Source organism: Porites lutea, chromosome 12 (genome assembly GCF_958299795.1).
Source record: "Porites lutea chromosome 12, jaPorLute2.1, whole genome shotgun sequence".
NCBI classification, from domain to species: domain Eukaryota; kingdom Metazoa; phylum Cnidaria; class Anthozoa; order Scleractinia; family Poritidae; genus Porites; species Porites lutea.
In genome coordinates, this window is record NC_133212.1 from 9,426,955 (window position 1) to 9,444,407 (window position 17,453).

General features: G+C 36.8%; 2 protein-coding genes across 2 annotated transcripts; one reads left to right on the forward strand and one right to left on the reverse strand.

Moving 5' to 3' along the window:
• Positions 1–1,521: 1,521 nt before the first annotated feature.
• On the reverse strand, positions 1,522–9,398 carry LOC140953682 (uncharacterized). Its single transcript, XM_073403092.1, has 11 exons — positions 9,373–9,398; positions 9,106–9,195; positions 8,959–8,979; positions 8,316–8,385; positions 7,834–7,913; positions 7,424–7,455; positions 6,057–6,233; positions 5,268–5,571; positions 3,547–4,022; positions 2,605–2,935; positions 1,522–2,265 (listed from the first exon to the last, which is right to left on the reverse strand). Exons 1-11 carry the CDS (start codon positions 9,396–9,398, stop codon positions 1,701–1,703), a joined length of 2,172 nt encoding a protein of 723 aa, XP_073259193.1. The 3' UTR covers positions 1,522–1,700.
• A 45-nt stretch (positions 9,399–9,443) lies between these two features.
• On the forward strand, positions 9,444–17,164 carry LOC140921259 (alpha-ketoglutarate-dependent dioxygenase alkB homolog 7, mitochondrial-like). The gene is made up of 5 exons (XM_073371245.1): positions 9,444–9,841; positions 12,953–13,095; positions 13,919–13,949; positions 14,893–15,017; positions 15,760–17,164. Exons 1-5 carry the CDS (start codon positions 9,527–9,529, stop codon positions 15,890–15,892), a joined length of 747 nt encoding a protein of 248 aa, XP_073227346.1. The 5' UTR covers positions 9,444–9,526; the 3' UTR covers positions 15,893–17,164.
• The last annotated feature ends 289 nt before the right edge of the window (positions 17,165–17,453 follow it).

A 17,453-nucleotide genomic window follows, 5' to 3' on the forward strand; every position in this document is an offset into this window, starting at 1 on the left:
CGGTCCGATAAACGACAGGATTTCGCATGGAATAGACAACACACTGATTGCAACATAGTACACAAATTATCACCTTCTTTAGCCTGAGTATCAGGCGTTTCTGGGGGAAAAGGGAAAAGATGGAAGCGAAAAAGGGAGAGAACTGAAGAACTTTCTCTTCTCCCCCTCCCCCCTCCCCCATCTAAAATCTCCTCTCCCCTAGCCTCTTAGGAAGGCCTGATACTCAGGCTACACCTTCAGTTATCTGCAAACTGAACCGGCCTATGGTTCAAATCCAAAAGCCTGCTGAAACTAGACCTAGATCCAATTTTCCTGAGTCGAGAGTTGGTTTTCCAACAAGGCACAATCAGCTAAGCTAAACACCGACGAAACGTTTTTATGGCTGGCACAGAACATTTTGGTGCAACAGCTAAACCACGCGACCACATACCTGAGTTTTGCCTGTCAACACCATTTGGAAATCACACACTTTCTCGGCACTGATAAGACTATCTACAACCACGCATAATCTTCTCAAGTTTAACACAAGGGAAATATCATCAAATAACTCGGAAAAATTCAGCCTATTGGCAGATAAACACCTCTGGACTTGTCTCTTACACTCGTCTTATTCAAGTTCCCGGATGTGCACTCAAACGGTCGGCACACCAGCAACAGGAGCCGATTACCTGCCAGCATAGACCCTGTTTTCACACCAGAAAAAAACTGGCCCGGGTCAAAGTTCACCTGCAATTTTGCTCTCGCCTAATTAATTTGACTCGTAAGAGCCTCTTTCCGAGGCCAAAGACTTAGTGGTCACCTAAGATTCGCGAACAATATCCTACCTTTCTGTCTCAGCTCGGATCTGGGTGATTGATCCGTTCAGCCAAATGAAACGAGAATACAATACGATATTGGCCGATGCAGACTCTGCGAATCGTATTAACTTTGTCCCATCTCAGAGCTTTACACGATGCTCTCCAGGAACCTTTCCTCAAGGTGACCAATAACGAAATATAAACTGCGTAACCAGCTTCAGTCGGAACTAATCTTATAATTTATAAGCACGAGGAGCACTCTAATATATCCAAAAAAATCTCAAATCTCTTTTGAATTCATTACACAAATTTCTTGTTTTCTTTTTCTTTGCTTTTTACTTATTATAATATAATATCTGATTTGTAGTAGAATTAATTTGGCACGCCTCGACTAGCGTTTTCTTGCTAACTGCGTGCCAAACAATTGTACTTGTAATGTTACGATCATAAATGTCTTGTCTTGTCTTGTCTTGTCATTGGATTATGAAATTTCTCTTTTACCGTGAGGCACGGATCTAGGATAAATACTGACCGATTTCCTAAACGAGCACCGAAGGCGCAAACTTCTTGCCGATTCCGGGGGCGGGTTCCCTCAGGGCGTTTCAGTGGATTTTGACTTGTTCAATGGCACTTTTTACAATATAGTCACTTTGACAAAAGCATTGCTCTTTTTTTTTAATCTGAAATACTCATTACCTAATCACACTAACAATATCATTGGCGAGTTCTCTATAAGGCACTGACGTTGAATAAGGCAGTTTATTATATAAATCGACACATCTGCAAGTAGCGTTGTTCATCAACTTTGTTTGTCTATCGTGACGTTTTTTAGTACTAAGGTAGTTGGAGAGTTTTTTTATACATCTTTTCTCTGAAAGTGAGACGATCTTCATTTACTACCGGCTAGTACAGTCCATCACCATAATCCAATCCACACATGGATAGCACCATCGAGTGCGCAAAACTATCGCTATCCATCTCACCCGCGATAATCTTTAAATTAGGTCTACGCCTGCGCAGACGGTACACGACATCATGGCGCACGCGCAGTTGATCAGTGATGATCAAACCCTTCAGCTTGGGTAACACACTCAAATCAAACAAGCGCTTAATACATTCATCGGTCAGAGATCCGGAGCTACGATCATGGCCGCTGACCTCAAGTTCTTCCAGCAGCGGGCACTTCATCATGACGTCACTCACGGCGGCGTCTGTCACTCCAGTGACTGATTCCAAACGGAGTTTACGCAGGTTAGGACAGTTGTCAGCAATGTGGTGGACGGCCGTATCTGACAGCCACACGCCAGCACCTGTGTTTGAAGAACCGAGTTCAAGGACTACCAGAATGCCCTTGCATAGGTCTACCACTTTGATGACGTCATCATCGCGTACTGAGAAATCTGAACCAAATGTTACGCTTTTGAAGGGCGTGGGCAGACTTAAGATGTTATCCAAATCGGCTCTGGAGCTGTAAAAGGAAGATACATGTTTTAAACCAAGGAATTAAATTAATAACTTCGAGTTAGTTTATTTGTTCAAAATGAAGAGTAAAGAGAAATAATAATAATAATAATAATAATAATAATAATAATAATAATAATAATAATAATAATAATAATAATAATAACACTTTTACTTTTTATGGTCAATTATTGATATGTAAAAAAATGAGGTGAGATGGATGGATGAGATCCTATATTATGATAATCTAGAGGGTTTGGTTTTAGTAAATACCCCCAAGCAGACTTAACTTAAGTTTAGTAAAGTGGTGGTGTGACAGTTGCTGTAAAAAGATTCTAAAACAAACCTGAAAAATCTTTTGGGTTCGATCTTCATCAAGCTGTAATTTCTATGAAAAACCGGCGGTTCAAATACGCTGAAATCCTCATGAACGGAACACGGCTCTGAAATCTTCTTACAGCAGCGCCCACACATGTCGAAATCACAGCCTCTTTTAGGTTGATTTGAGCATCTCACTCCTTTACACTTCCTGCTGTTGTTGTTGTTGGGTTTCATGTGCACTTTATCGCCAGTAGTTTGGTCTTCAGATATAACAAATTCTTTAGCGTTGCAGTTCAGGCGTTTGTCGACTCTGGGATGACAGACTTTCAGGGGATCTTTGATGTTAAAAAGCTCACCTATTGTGTAAATCAAATGACAAACGAGTTATGTATGTACAGCTATAGTCTTCAAAAGTTCTTGGCGAGTTTTTCTAAAATCCCGACAAACCGATAACTTTTCAATAATCATTTGAAAATGATACAAGCTTTCAGTCAACGAGGCATAATTAACTGGTTTGTGAACTAGGAACTGTGCAACTATTCAAAAGGTTTTGATTTCTGAAAAATTGCCTCCGGACCCGAAAAGTTAACGGGCGATTGGAGAAACGGACCCCGGTAAATTCGCCACCGAGGTATTTCATTTTTTTGTGGATAACAATAGCTAACATTTTTGTCTAATACACTGTTAGCAATCTCAAGCAATCTCGAGAATCTCAAATTAATAGAAAAAAATCTATCTCGCGGTTTTCATTTCGTTTCTACGACAACTCCGACGTCATTGTTACATTGTTGATCATAACGAAGTTTTATCTTTATCTGATACAGTTGTGGTGTTCGTTTCTCCAAATCTTTGTTGGTGGCGACGTACTTAATGCTCAAACTTGGGAGGTATTGCCCCTGAAAACCCTATCGAGCCACCTTACGGTTTAAACTTTTTTGTACAACAAAGGGAGGCACACAAAAATTACCCAGTTCAGTTAAAACATCAGGTGCCCATAATGCATCAGTAGCAATTCTGAAAAACTTAAGTTTGCTTTCTTCATTCCAGTTCATCTTCCTCTCCAATCCAGCAAACACAATAAAAGCAATTCCTTCATCCACATAAGCCGGGCACTCGCATTCAGCGGTCTTACATCTGCAGCTGAACGAGTCCTTCTCTGCGTTTACCAAAAGGTAATTCCTCACTAGTTTCCCGAGGGCTTCTGGGTCATCAAGTTCCTTGCCCATACGGTGGAACACTTCAGTGGCGTCGATATTGAACCCATTATCTTCTACATCCTGTAGAAGCTTTCCTATGGCTTCTGGAGTCCACTCTTTTGGGAATTTCCTTTGTGCGGCTGTTAGAATGGAAGCCACGTGACTCTCAAGGAATTTGACTTTCGATGGAGCATTGCAGAGGGTTAAAATCAAGCTTGAAAGGTCCGCGTCATCTTTCTCAGAGATTCTAAAACAACAACAAAAAATCTGCTTTGATAAAATAGAGATATTTCTCATAACAATGTTAAAAAAAATATGTTTAGATGATGTATACAACCATGTCGAGTTTATCAACTGAACGGTTTGAAGACCATTATCCTCTATTACCTTCACCGCTATTCCGTTATTCCTTCTTCCTTTCGTATCTTACCACACAGAATTTGAGTAAAAAGAACGTGCAGTGTAGTTTGTGACTTAACCTTTATACCCAGGAGAGCGGTTTCTCATCCACCAACTGGATTTTCATAATGGTTGACGCTTTTTAAAATCAGTTTTGTTTTACTAGTGGCAAATGATTTGCTTCGCAAACTTGATGTAAGTTAAAGCTCCATCAGTGTTTTCATGTACAAGTAATTCCTTCGCCATCGTTAAGTTCCATAAGGTATAAGAAAGTGTGATTGGCAATAATAACAAAAGGAAATAGAGACAGCCGTGACACGGCCCCTTAATTAACAATTATTCCACGACTGCCCATTGGATATGAGATGGTAGTAGCCAACGAGGCGCGTAGCGCCAAGTTGGCTATAATCATCTCATATCCAACAAGCGCAAGTGGAATAATTGTTTTATTAAAAACGCCCACAAAATATCAAGAATTCTTCCCGACTTTATTTGTAAAAACAACCTATATCAGCTTGTTTTTAATTTTGAGCAGACGCGTACAGTTACCATATTTGGAGAGTATGGTATAATGGCTCATATACCATGATGGCTAAGCCAATCAGAGTTCTTGAATTGCATTATCCAATGGTTCAGTTTTTAATAAAAGGAAATATACAAGGTCCATATTTTTTTCAAACAGTTGAAAGAAACCTCTGAATTTTAGAGGCTGACAGTTTTTTTTAAATTGAAATGAAATGTTTTTAATTCGAATAAATTTTTCTTAGTTAAATTAACTCTTTCTAAGCTAAATTAAGTGCTTTTTGAATCGACAGGAATTGTAAATAGTGTTTTGAATGAATAGTTTTTCTTTTTTTCAAGCGAATTAATTGTAAATAGGATTTTAATAGTTAGCATTGTTGTCAATAAAATTTTTTCATATTTTTAAAGCAATGTACAAGGTCCTCCTTTCATGATCACCCAGCAAGAAGCTCTTGACTGTTAAACAAATTCTTCCCATAAGTACCACAGGAAATGTATGGAGAGGGTTAGGGAGAATATGTCATTTGATATTAGGAGGGGTTTCAGGGATTCTTAGATCAGATGAAGATACCTCAAAAACAACTCTGCTGTGAGGCATGGCTCGGGACGCCAGTGCCGAATAGTTTCTCCAAAGATCATGCTTAATGTGATGTTGAAATCATCAAACTCTTTAATGTGAAGATCAGTTAGACTTGAGATGAGCTTGTACACTGATTCCATCTCCCATGTCGTCATATCGTATTTTTTGAGTTCGTGAAAGAATTCGTGGGTTCGTCTTTCAAGAAAATCATATTCCTCGCTGGACTCGTCACCGTCGCTTTCCATTTCTGCTTGGTCTTCATTGGACAACTTACTCTCTAAAAAATAGAAGGTTTCTGAAATAAGAACACGGATCGCAACTTCATAATTAAACAACTCTTACTTTGCGTTTTTCGACTGCAACCGGTGAGTGGGAAGAGAGTAAAGTAAGGCAAAGATGGGGCGGGCCTCGTCTCCCCCCTTCCCCCGGGAAAGGAATTGAATTCAATTTGCTGTGAAAATAATTCTGAGTAGTTCTTTGCTTAACGTCTGAGATCTTAAAATCGCTATTTGGAGGGATACACTGAACACTGATAGCCAATGATTTTACCATAGATAGCCACTAAAAAGAAGGGGAAATTAGTTGAAAAAAGTGAAGCTCATGCAAGAGCGTACCTCCAGTCTACTGACCATTCAGTTGACAGATTGAAAGTCCAAGCAGTTAGAACAGCCATGTCACTGAGTGTCCATCTTTCTTAAGTTATGTGGCCATTTTTTTCTGATGGAGGCCAGTGTTAATATATCCATGCTTTGTATCAAATTATAAAGTGAGTAATCTTACCGTTTTGTTGTGTCTTGTGTTTCATCCAGAGCTCCATGGCTTTATCAAGCGTCAGACACTCTTGATCACCCTCATCATCACTACTGCTATCATCATCGTCATCATCAGTCTGAACTCCTGCGACTGCAGCAGCTAGCAGGAGGTTTAGATTGCCTGCAGGTTGCACAAGACCAATATCTGACAAGAAATGATGATAAATTGAAAAAATGATAATACAAAAAAAATAAGAAATATAAGAAATATTTAAACAATATCTTTATGCATTGGGCACAAAATAATAATGCATTTTCCAGAAAATCCCATCTATGGATCTCCCTCATTTGATTTTACTTGTACCCTCCCCACCACACCCCTTACAAATCTTCAGTGAGTTAGTATACTTTCCCTTGAAACAAACAAACAATCAAAACAAAGACGATAAACAAAACAAACAAGCAAAAAAACAAAGACAACAACAAAATCAATTAAACCATATTTAAAGAATTATCCACCTTGACTGACTATTTTATCTCCTTTGATAGTAATTCAGGTAGTGGAGTTAGTTAGAGATATTGTTCAGTTTTTTTCTTCTACCTTCTCAGGATTTGATATAATATTAGTTAACATTTTGGTGTTTACAGTATTCCCAGTAGCACAGTCCCAGCAATGATAACGGGTGTGGCCATCTCAGTTCGTCAGTGGAATGCAATAATTACCCAGCACCATAATTATGATTGTAACCAGTTTACGCCCATTAATGGAAAACATATTACTTTCATAAATAATTGATTAATTAAACATGACATTTAAGAAAAATAATAAGAAAAGATTATCAAAGATACATGTGTAACATTATATTGTTGCATTTAAAGAAATTCTCCTCTTTTAAATGTATGGATCAAGGACAGTCTGGAGTAAAATATGCACGTGATTTCCAAACTTAGAGTGTTAAAAAGTCAGTGTTGATCATCACACCAATGAGGAAGGTAATTTACTAATAATGCTTACGGGTTTCAGCAAAAAATTTAACCATTATATTGATGACCACAGTAGGGCTACAACGTGTACAATGCAAATAACAAAATGACTGTTTTTCTTACAATTTTGGTCTTAAAGAATTGTATCATTTTAATAGGAAGGTAATCACATTTATCAGGTAGTCGTAATGAAGGGTACCTTATGTAATATTTCTTAAACATCTTTAATGTTATTACAGAAATTCTGTCTGAAGAAACTCTTTCCATCAACTCATGACTACCATCACTAATTTTTCATATGTCCATTAATCCCACTATAAGTTCACCTGTCATAATTTCATACAAATGTATACAAAAATATAGACTGTCTTATATATATACACTCTAGGCTTATGGTATTGTGCCACTTACCAAGAACAGTCAAAGATGGATAAATGGGTGGCCTGCAGACAAGTAATAAAATAAAACTTCATGTCAAAAAATAATTGGTATTGATTGTTCTGTACTTCCAAGTTTAAAAGCTAAAGCAGGAACTGTCCTCTCTGTTCTCCCACATTTACAGGTGACAGTGTATTTGAAGGTTAAAAGATATTCATAATATAGATAAAATGAAAGTACATAGGTTTTCCTTGTATCCTTACTATTTACTTTTTGGCCAATGTGGTAGGATATTTTTTAGTGGATGGGCCCATATTTGAGTTTACTGTTTCTAGTGGACGATACATCCATAATTCAGTGGGCTAAAAATTTCTCCTCTTCAGTTTTGTGTGGAACCCTTAAAAGTTTCAAATCTCAATAATATTATCATTAGGTCAACTTACATAAACTGTTGCTCATCGGGATGATTGTACCAGCAATCCTTGCCAAATAGACAACGTCCTTCTTGGTAATAGTGGCAAACCTTATCAAGTATGGGAATTTAGCTTTAGACAATCTATTAACTTTGGGACAGATCTCAAATAAGAAACACAGTGACAGACAGATTGACAGGCAGATAGGTCTTTCATCTATGGTAGCATTATTTATTTACAAAACTTTGGGTGGCTTAAGAAGAAACAACAACTACAATAATGTAACACACTTTTCGACTTTCCCCATAATTTTCAAAATCATTGCCACATTATTTAATTTTTATAGAAAAACCAAAAAAAAAAAAGTCCGAAACTGCATGTTATTAATGGAACTGTTAAAACCATGTGTAGATTATTGCAATGTTCCACCTGATTCCATGAAAAATGAAGGTCATATTTTCCACAGTTATGTTACTGAATCTAATTTACACGGGGTGAGAGATTATGCCTACCGGGACATCTTTGTTGTCATGAGAGAATCGACAGTTATCTCCTTCCCTACACTCTCCACGTATATAGTACCTGAGAGAAACAATAAGCAAGTTAGTGAAAGCTGTTTAATAACAACTGGAGCCCTAGGGAATCTCTAGATATGATATTTAGGCTAACGAAATACTGCTATTGTTTTTCAGGATTTGTCCAGTTAAGTGTTTGAGGTCCTTTATTACATGATCAAGTGTCCTTATCAATGGATTTTCTTTTGGCTCAGTGACAGTTGTGATAGCCTAGGAAAATTCCAGGGGTGGAAACGGTTGGAGTTCGATCATTTACGAGTAAAGATGTCAAAACTCCCTAGGGTCTCCCGCTGGCGCAAGGAGTGAGAGCATTGATAAAAACACTTTCTCCTGATGTGGAGGGTAAGCAAATGTTTGTATAATGTTCCTGTGGGGCTGGTAAAGAAAAATTACCTTACTTGAACATAAGGTATTAATTTATGCAACAAAGGTTAGGTAACACAAGTTTTGCAATCAATCTCATGCGATGTTTGACAGAGATCTTCAATTCTAAAAGAGCAAAACTCCACAACCAATACCTTTCACGATTAGAGGGAAATAAGACCGTCTTAAATTCATGAAATATTTTAAACTGGCTTACCTACAGAAGCCATTAGCCTTCCTGCAAAAGAGAACAACATTGCATTACATTAGTAATTTCAACCGTTAAAATGGATTTTTAAATCAAGCGTACTGTATTTCCACTTAGAAAGACTTGGAGAGATAATTTTTTAAATGCATTTCTAACCTCTCGGTTGTGCTAATCAAATACGCTGAGAAAACTGCCGATGATCTACTATACGTTTGAGAAATCAAATGTATCTGGAGATAATTAAAGCTTTTAAAAGCACATCCTTGAAAATCGATTGATGAATGTTTGTAAAAAGGGATCTACAAAGGTCTAGATTTTTCCCCAGCTCCTCTACAAGCCAATAACTGGTTGTCCAAATAACATATAGGACTTCAATGATCAAATATCGTCTTGACATAATGTAAAACAGTAAAATCTACAAACCTTTCCGCTGCCGTTGCTGCTTCCATCTTTAAAAATTCCCGCTTCGTTTCCTTCCCGCGAAACTGCTTCCTTATATAGGACGAAAAAATCATGTGACCCAAAACGATCATGAGCCTTGATCCTTGGAGACAGCGGCTTTAAAACAAGGTCCAAGATGGCGGACAAGGGTGCCATACTTTTGTGCAGATCACTTTTTTCTTCGCGCCTTTCTGCTTTAAATGCCAAATCTCTGCGATATTTGACGAGGTATTTATCTAGTAGAGTCCCTGTACTCAGAGAAGAGGAGGCCAGGATCTCTTTCACAACGGACGGTTGCGGTATAGAAGAGCTTGAGAAGGTTCAAGATTTGGTCAGTGGAAATTTGGAAATTCGTGAGAACTTTGTCTCTGAGGAGGAGGAAGATTTACTTCTTAAGGAGGTCGAACCATATTTGAAAAGGCAAAAGTATCAGTATGATCACTGGGATGACGTGAGTATAATTGTCTTTGGTCTCTCATCACTATTACCAAAAAACCTGTAATAATATTATAAATTACTTGATTCGGTTGATTCAGCAATTTTAAGTTACTTTAAGCTAACATTACATCTTACTGAATTAACATTATTATTATACATTGTACTCACTATCTGTCTTCTCATTGGCTCAAAGCCTACAGCTTATTTTGGAAGTCAAGGCAACCTACAGATTATCTAGTTATCTACTAGCAGATAACTGACTAATTTGTAGGTTGTGCACGCAATGCATGATTTCCAGTAACAATGTCAATTCAGGTTTCTTGCAGCAATGTGTTTGTCATTACTTTCTTCAAAACAATGTATAATAAAACAATTATTAGATTCAGTTTTTGCAATATCCCAAATAATCAAGGTCTTGGTAAGTGTTATCAGCCTCGGCCTTCGGCTTGGCTGATAACACTTACCTCGACCTTGATTATTCCGGATATCACAAAAACCTCATCCAATAACAATTATTGTTTATAACATTACCCAAGGGGTTTCCCTCATTATTTAACGCACTTCATCGTGAAAATGATAGGTTTTATGCTACAGTTATTACATGAATTCTAAATAAAATCATGCAAACATCATTGTCACAATTGTAAATATATGTTGTAGTTAATTTTTTATCTCAGGTAATTTTTCCTTTTCTTTTGTTTCAACTTCATTAGCATACTTAACCATACCCCCAAACAAAAGAAAAACAAAAATTACCTGAGATAAAAATAACTACAACATATACCAGGGTTGTCAAAAGTAGCCGGCTGCCGCCTACTTGGTTAGTATCGGCCAGCTACTCTGCAGCGTGCAAAGAAAGTAGTGTCCAATATCCTGGGGCTAGTGGATTTTGCTATGGGGCTAATGAATTCTGTTTTTTACTTGCCCGATGGGCAAGTGATGTTTTTTGAGGAATTCAAATAACAGAAGAACTGTGAAATCAATTCTGCTCATCAAAACATTTTGGGGGCTAGTTGAAATGACATCTGGGCTAGTAATTGCTAGCTTTAGCTTGCCCGAATGGCAAGCTGTAACAATGATTTTCTTTGCACCCTGCTCTGCTTGGCATTTCTTTACGAATGGTGTTTTTTAAATAAAATATCCCTGGACTGGCCACTTACTTTGACAACGCAGCCATCTCCTTCCAAGACTTTCTGACAACCCTGTATATACCCAAGCCAGTAAACTGAGATTGTGAGGGCACAATAGGCATAAAAGCCTATGGCCCCTGGCTTTTAAGAATCCATAATTAAACCTAAAAACAAACAAACAAACAAACAAACAAAAAACATCATGGAAATACTTACTGCAATAACCTTATCCAAAACTCACCAAATAAAAAAAAAATCGTTCGAATGAAATGTGAAATAGTGTTGCAATTAGAGTGATTTTTGTGAAGAGAAGAAACAAACAAACAAAAACAACAACAAAATCCAACTTCCAGATGTGAATGATAACCTCTACCAGTACCTTTTATTTCAATCAAAGGTATTCTTCAAAAAGTTTAAAGGACACTGAAAATTACAATTAAAATGGCTTCGGGGATTTTGAGAACATCCCTGTTTATATTAAATTATAAACTCGCTCACCAAGCACTCTTCTCATCAATATGATTATGGTTAGGATTGCTGTTTTTCTTAGTAATAATGAGCAGATTGTCTTTTTCTTGTTTGAAATAATGATCTCTCAAGTATGTAAGCCCTTCGGAACTTTACAATGTTAAAAATTTTCCTTAAATTCGGCAAACTCAGGCGCAGTTTTTTCATATTTGTTTGTCCTCTTGGCGAGAAGTTCCCCGCATGAGCCTTGCATTCAAGATCAAGGCCTTCTCGTGCCAGGACTGTCGGAGAATACGAATACTGCCTATTACTGAATCATGCAGACTGTATCAATTAAAATTGACACAGTCTGTGATTTTCTGCATTTACAGCTGTAACTGCATAGTGGAGTCTAAAGACATACTATATATAATAAAGTAATGTGTGGAGCGGGATGGGAATTAAACCCAAGGCAGTCTGTACACCACTTTGTCACTGAATTCTTTAACCACTGGGCTCCTGAGAACTCCACAGTGTGCAGTGGTCATTGGTTGAATTTGTGAAAACTACCGCACTGTGCAGTCATATTATGTCCATTTTGAAAACACCCATTTAACCCGCAGCAAGTTCCTTGTACAATTGAACCCGGTTTATAAGGACACTGAGGGGACACACCATAGTGTCTGTATTATCCAGGTGATCATGTTAAGTGGGCTCTCAGAAAAAAAAAAACACACACACACACAAAAACAAAAAACAAAAAACGTCTTGGACACAAAGACTGAAGCATAACACCAAGGAAGTCAGACTTACTGTATGTAGTAGAAGGTAAAAAAAAAATAGAAATAAATAAATAAACAAAACTCAGCCTGTTTAAGGGCTTTATTACAAGGGTCAAACACTGTTAAAAAGACAGACTTCAAACTTGTCACGCTATTTTGCTACTGTTTTTAAGTGATTAAATCAAATTAACTGATAGATATCTGTCATCATTTTAACTGCCTACAATGTCTACAATTTAGCATGTGATTGTGACAAAGGAAATAGACAAGGCACAGGTAACCAGTAAATAGAAATAAATAAATAAACAAAACTCAGCCTGTTTAAGGGCTTTATTACAAGGGTCAAACACTGTTAAAAAGACAGACTTCAAACTTGTCACGCTATTTTGCTACTGTTTTTAAGTAATTAAATCAAATTAACTGATAGATATCTGTCATCATTTTAACTGCCTACAATGTCTACAATTTAGCATGTGATTGTGACAAAGGAAATAGACAAGGCACAGGTAACCAGTGTCTGTGAAGCGGGGTATATGATAGAAGAGAATTTGTCACTCAGGACACTACAAAGTGTCCGTTCTCCATGTTAATCAGTGTGCTTATAAAGCGGGTTACTTTTGAGATAAAATATAATTATGAGCTCTTCGTTGGGACAAAGAAAACTGTCCATTATACATGTATATGGGTGTCCGTGGGGTGGGATTCCACCATAAACACTTTACATAATATTATTATTTTAATACCTGGTCCTCATTGTCATAACAGGCAATCCATGGTTACAGGGAAACAGAGAAATCAAGATGGAGTCAAGAGTGCTTGTCTATATTTCAGAGAATCAGAGATGTAGCATTTAATCCTGAGTTAAAACTGCTACCCCATGTTCATGTGTTGGATTTAGCAAAAACAGGGTATGTACATTAATTACCAGATTTGAATGCTACAATTAACTGTAAAAAAAAAAAAAAAAAATAATAAAATGGAAATAAAAAAAATAGTCATAATAATAAATAAATAAAATAAAATAAATAAATAAATAAATAAAAGTAAAATAATCATAATCATAGAACCGTAAACTTCTGCTTATAAGCCCTGGGCTTATACAACTTCGTAAGGGGGTTTGGGAGGGATTACACGGTTTTTGTGAGGCTTATAACCAGAGTGAAAAGAGTGCATAGCAGTGCTATATTCGTGGGTTGGGGGGGCAGGGTTGCAGTTGGGCTTATAACCAGATGTTTACAGGTATATGGGCCTATAAATGGGGGAGAGCTTAAAATCAGAAGTCTATGGTAATTAATCAGTAAATTAATTTTAAAAAAACAAAAACAAAAGCAACATACAGTGTACAGTATATAACTTATTCATCAAGAGAAAGTAAATGGAAGTGCCAGAAAACTGGATTCAATCTCAGACCTTGCCAGATTTTTTTCCGATTACATTTACTATGTACTTTTTTTTTACCTGTATGGTATTTTGGTTGAGAGAACAGTTTTGGTTTAAGTCTGTCACACGATTGATAGCGCTTAATAGCAGCTAAATGTACATGTATATGTACACACGTTCATGCAACAACAAAATGGTATTACTTAATAATTGCAATATTAGTATTGCTTGGCTCATTCTCTTTAAGTGCCATTTTGAGTTGTTTATAAAAAATGAAAAATAATAAATTTAAATAAACAAGTAAGTAAATAAACAGCAATGTTCTGAGAGTCATTTCATTTAACATTTTAGGCATATTAAACCACATGTGGACAGTGTAAAGGTATGTAAAAAAACAAAACAAAACAAAAACAAAAACAACGAAACATAATTTTATAATCTTTACCAGCAGGGATTAGTATACATCATGTGTCTGAAAGTTTATCAGTGGATTTGAGGTTGTAGATAAATAGCTCTTATTAGTAAAAAAAAATGCAACCATGACGTATTTTTATTCCCCTTATCAACTGAAAACAACATAGTGTTTCAAGATTTAAAACGGCTCTTACTATTTGTAGCAGTATAGTTATGTTGATGTGTGTCAAATACGATCTTAGTACAATATGGCCTGGCTCTCCATGGGTCTCTCCTCATCTCTTTGGATAGGAGAATTAATCTTTGTTTACATTTTTTGCCTCTTCTCATTAACATATGCCCATCATTATCTGATACAGTTGTAATGCTAATAAAATATAATCCCTGAATAATATTTAAAGAGCAATACAATTTCACTTATCTCTGAAAAATTTGGGCCAAAATACAGTAGTTTCGAAGAAATTCTCTTGAAAAACCCTATTGGTTCACGTTTTTGCCACCCCGCAACTTTAAACTCGATTACTGACATTCCATTTGTAATTGAATGCAAAGAGCAGAAAATTGTGCAAACTCCTAAAATTATGCAGTTCATTTGACTTTCGAACTTAATTTGTATATAAGGAGACGTCTTCTATGGGTCAACTGGCATGCTAATGAGCAAAAATGACATCAGTGACATCAGCAAAGATTTGCCTATAGAACGCCTGCCTGCTGTTCAGGAGGTCATTGTTTCGAATCCTGTTAGGTACTCAAAAGATATTTTTTTGCTGAGCAATTTGTGGTAAAGCCCACAGTGTAACAGTTTAATATTATGATCATATCCACAGAGGTACTGGCCAAAGAAAGGGATGAAAGTCCATAAGTTCTAAGCTTGATTAATTTTGTTTGTTTTGGACTTGTTTTTGTTTCAGTTTTGTGGAGATGTAATATCTGGCATTAGCCTCCTTTCCCCATCAGTTATGCGATTTAAACATGAAAAATTTTCTAATGTCAAGGTGGACGCTCTTCTCCAGCCAAGATCACTTTACATTATAAGGTATACATGTATGTTAACCCTTTAAGTAACATGACCCTTGCATCACCCAGAGAAAAGGTAATGAGAAGTAATAAAATGATCAGGGAAAATGCTTTGATGTTTTATCAAATTCTCTCATTGAACTAATTCTTTAAGGAAATGTATGGAGATGAGTCTGGAGAATTTTTAAGTGGATATTGGGGGCCAAAGGGTTACACTTCCATTTTCTGTTTCATAGGCTTGTTTTGAATTTATCAAAATTCATTCTTGACCCTGAGGCTGAACGGAATAAAACGAAAGAAATGAACTAATCACTTTGAATCTCAGGGGGTGTTTACATGACACCGGGCAACTTTCCCCAAGAAAATGAATGTGAAAATGAATGTCTACAATAATGTAGACATCGACGCAAGTTCATCCTAAGTTATTATTGAACATGTCAAAGCCAGAGATTTTAGCATGAGCATTTAGTGTGACTTAGGTTTCGTATAAGAGTTGTAGGCGATTAAGAGCACGCGCGCACTTTTCATTCTATTGTTTTTTTAAATTTGAATAATATTTCAAACGTCATATGTAACCGTTTTGATCACGCAATCATATTGTTGATGTAGACCCTAACGCTTCAGTGTTGTAATGGCGTTTAACTGATGAGTGGGTCACCTTTTCGGTGGCCTACGAAACAAGTTTGTATTTAACACCCATGCACTCAGGATTTAAGTAGTTCACTATTGGACTATATATATTTTTTGTTCAAATTTTTCAGGGATGCTGTAAGATACCAGTTTACACATGAAATATTAAGTGAGGATGAATCTGTTTGGAAAGGACAGGTTGTACCAAGAGATAGAAGAGTATCATTGATTCTAAGATGTCAACCATCGTGCCATGAAGGATAACGAATGTAGTGAAAGAATGTCCATCAACAATGGACATTGGGGAGACTGGACGCAGGTTGGCGGACCGCTTTAGAGAGCACCGTGAGATGCCATCAACGGGAGGAATGACCTTCATGTACCTGCTTACTTCAACCAAACCAATCATACACTGGAGGGAATGAAGGTTGCTGTATTGAAGGCAGGCCTAGCCAACCAGGAATACCATACGAAGCAGCAGATGAGGTTGATTTCCAAATATGGGACTGTGGGTCCTAGTGGCTTTTATCAAGACTTTAGTTTCACGTGAATCAATCTTTCTTGGCTTACTTGCGCGCCGGCGCAGGCTTTTTCAAGTGGCACACGCGCGAGTATGCAATTGGGCACGTGTGCTAATTTTAATGAACTGTTTAACGGTATTAAGTCTTGCACCCTGAAGAAGCCAGCATTCCCGAAACGCCAGTAAAGACTCTTAAAATAACAGCGTCGATTTTACAGTTTTCAAATTAACATAGTGAAAGAATAATCCCTGTTGAGATCACAAATGTAATAATTGGTGCCAAATGCAATAAGGGTGCCAAATGCAATACCAAATTGGTGCCGAATGTAATGACGGTTCAGATACAATGTTACAAGAAATTGATGCAACATGTAATAAGGAGTTGGTCACAAATGTAGCCTGCGAAGGCAGGTGGAGAGAAGACTATCATAAAAATGTAACACAGGCACAAATGATAGAAGAGTTGCTCACAACTGTAATTAACTTTGCAATCGCAACAAGGGTCAATTGGAAGATTTATGGCAAACATGCAAGATGGCAGGACATTGTTTAGACAAATAAAGTTTCGCTAGGGGATGAGCTTATACCCGTTCCGTGCAACGCGTTCCTGAGCAAATGAGAAAAAGTTACTGATTGTTCAGTTGTTTAATTACCGTTAACTGTGAAATTCCGGAAACTTAAGTTGTAATACTTAAATAAAGCTTTTGTTTGCCCAAAGCAGAAAATTTCCATGCGTTACTATCTATCAAAGAAAACGGGCGTTTATGAGTCATGTGGCTTGATTTTGCAAATTAATATGATACTAGTATTGAATGTTGTGGTCATCAATGGCAAACTGTTAACTCAAGAAACACCACAGTACTTTAATTTGTGACCCACCCCCACCTTAATTATATAATCAAGTGACCCTTGTGACCCATTCCTTATTACAATTGGCAGCAATTCTGTATTACATCTGGCACCCTTATTACATTTAGCACCTGTTATTACATTTGTGACCTCAACCCCTTGAACCTCCAAAAAGGCCCCTCTTCGTTTCTTGCATCAACTACCCTTGACTTGCATCTTACAGAAAATGGCAAATTATCTTTAACAGAAGTTGTGTAAACTTTATAATTACCAAATCGATTTTATTAAGACAGAATAAATTAGCAGGATTTATTACATTGTAAATTTTATTCTCTTATCTAAAGAAATAATAAAAAAAACATAGCCTTTACTACACAAAAAAGTAAAATAGAATAATAATAATTAATAATAATAATAATAATAATAATAATAATAATAATAATAATAATAATAGCA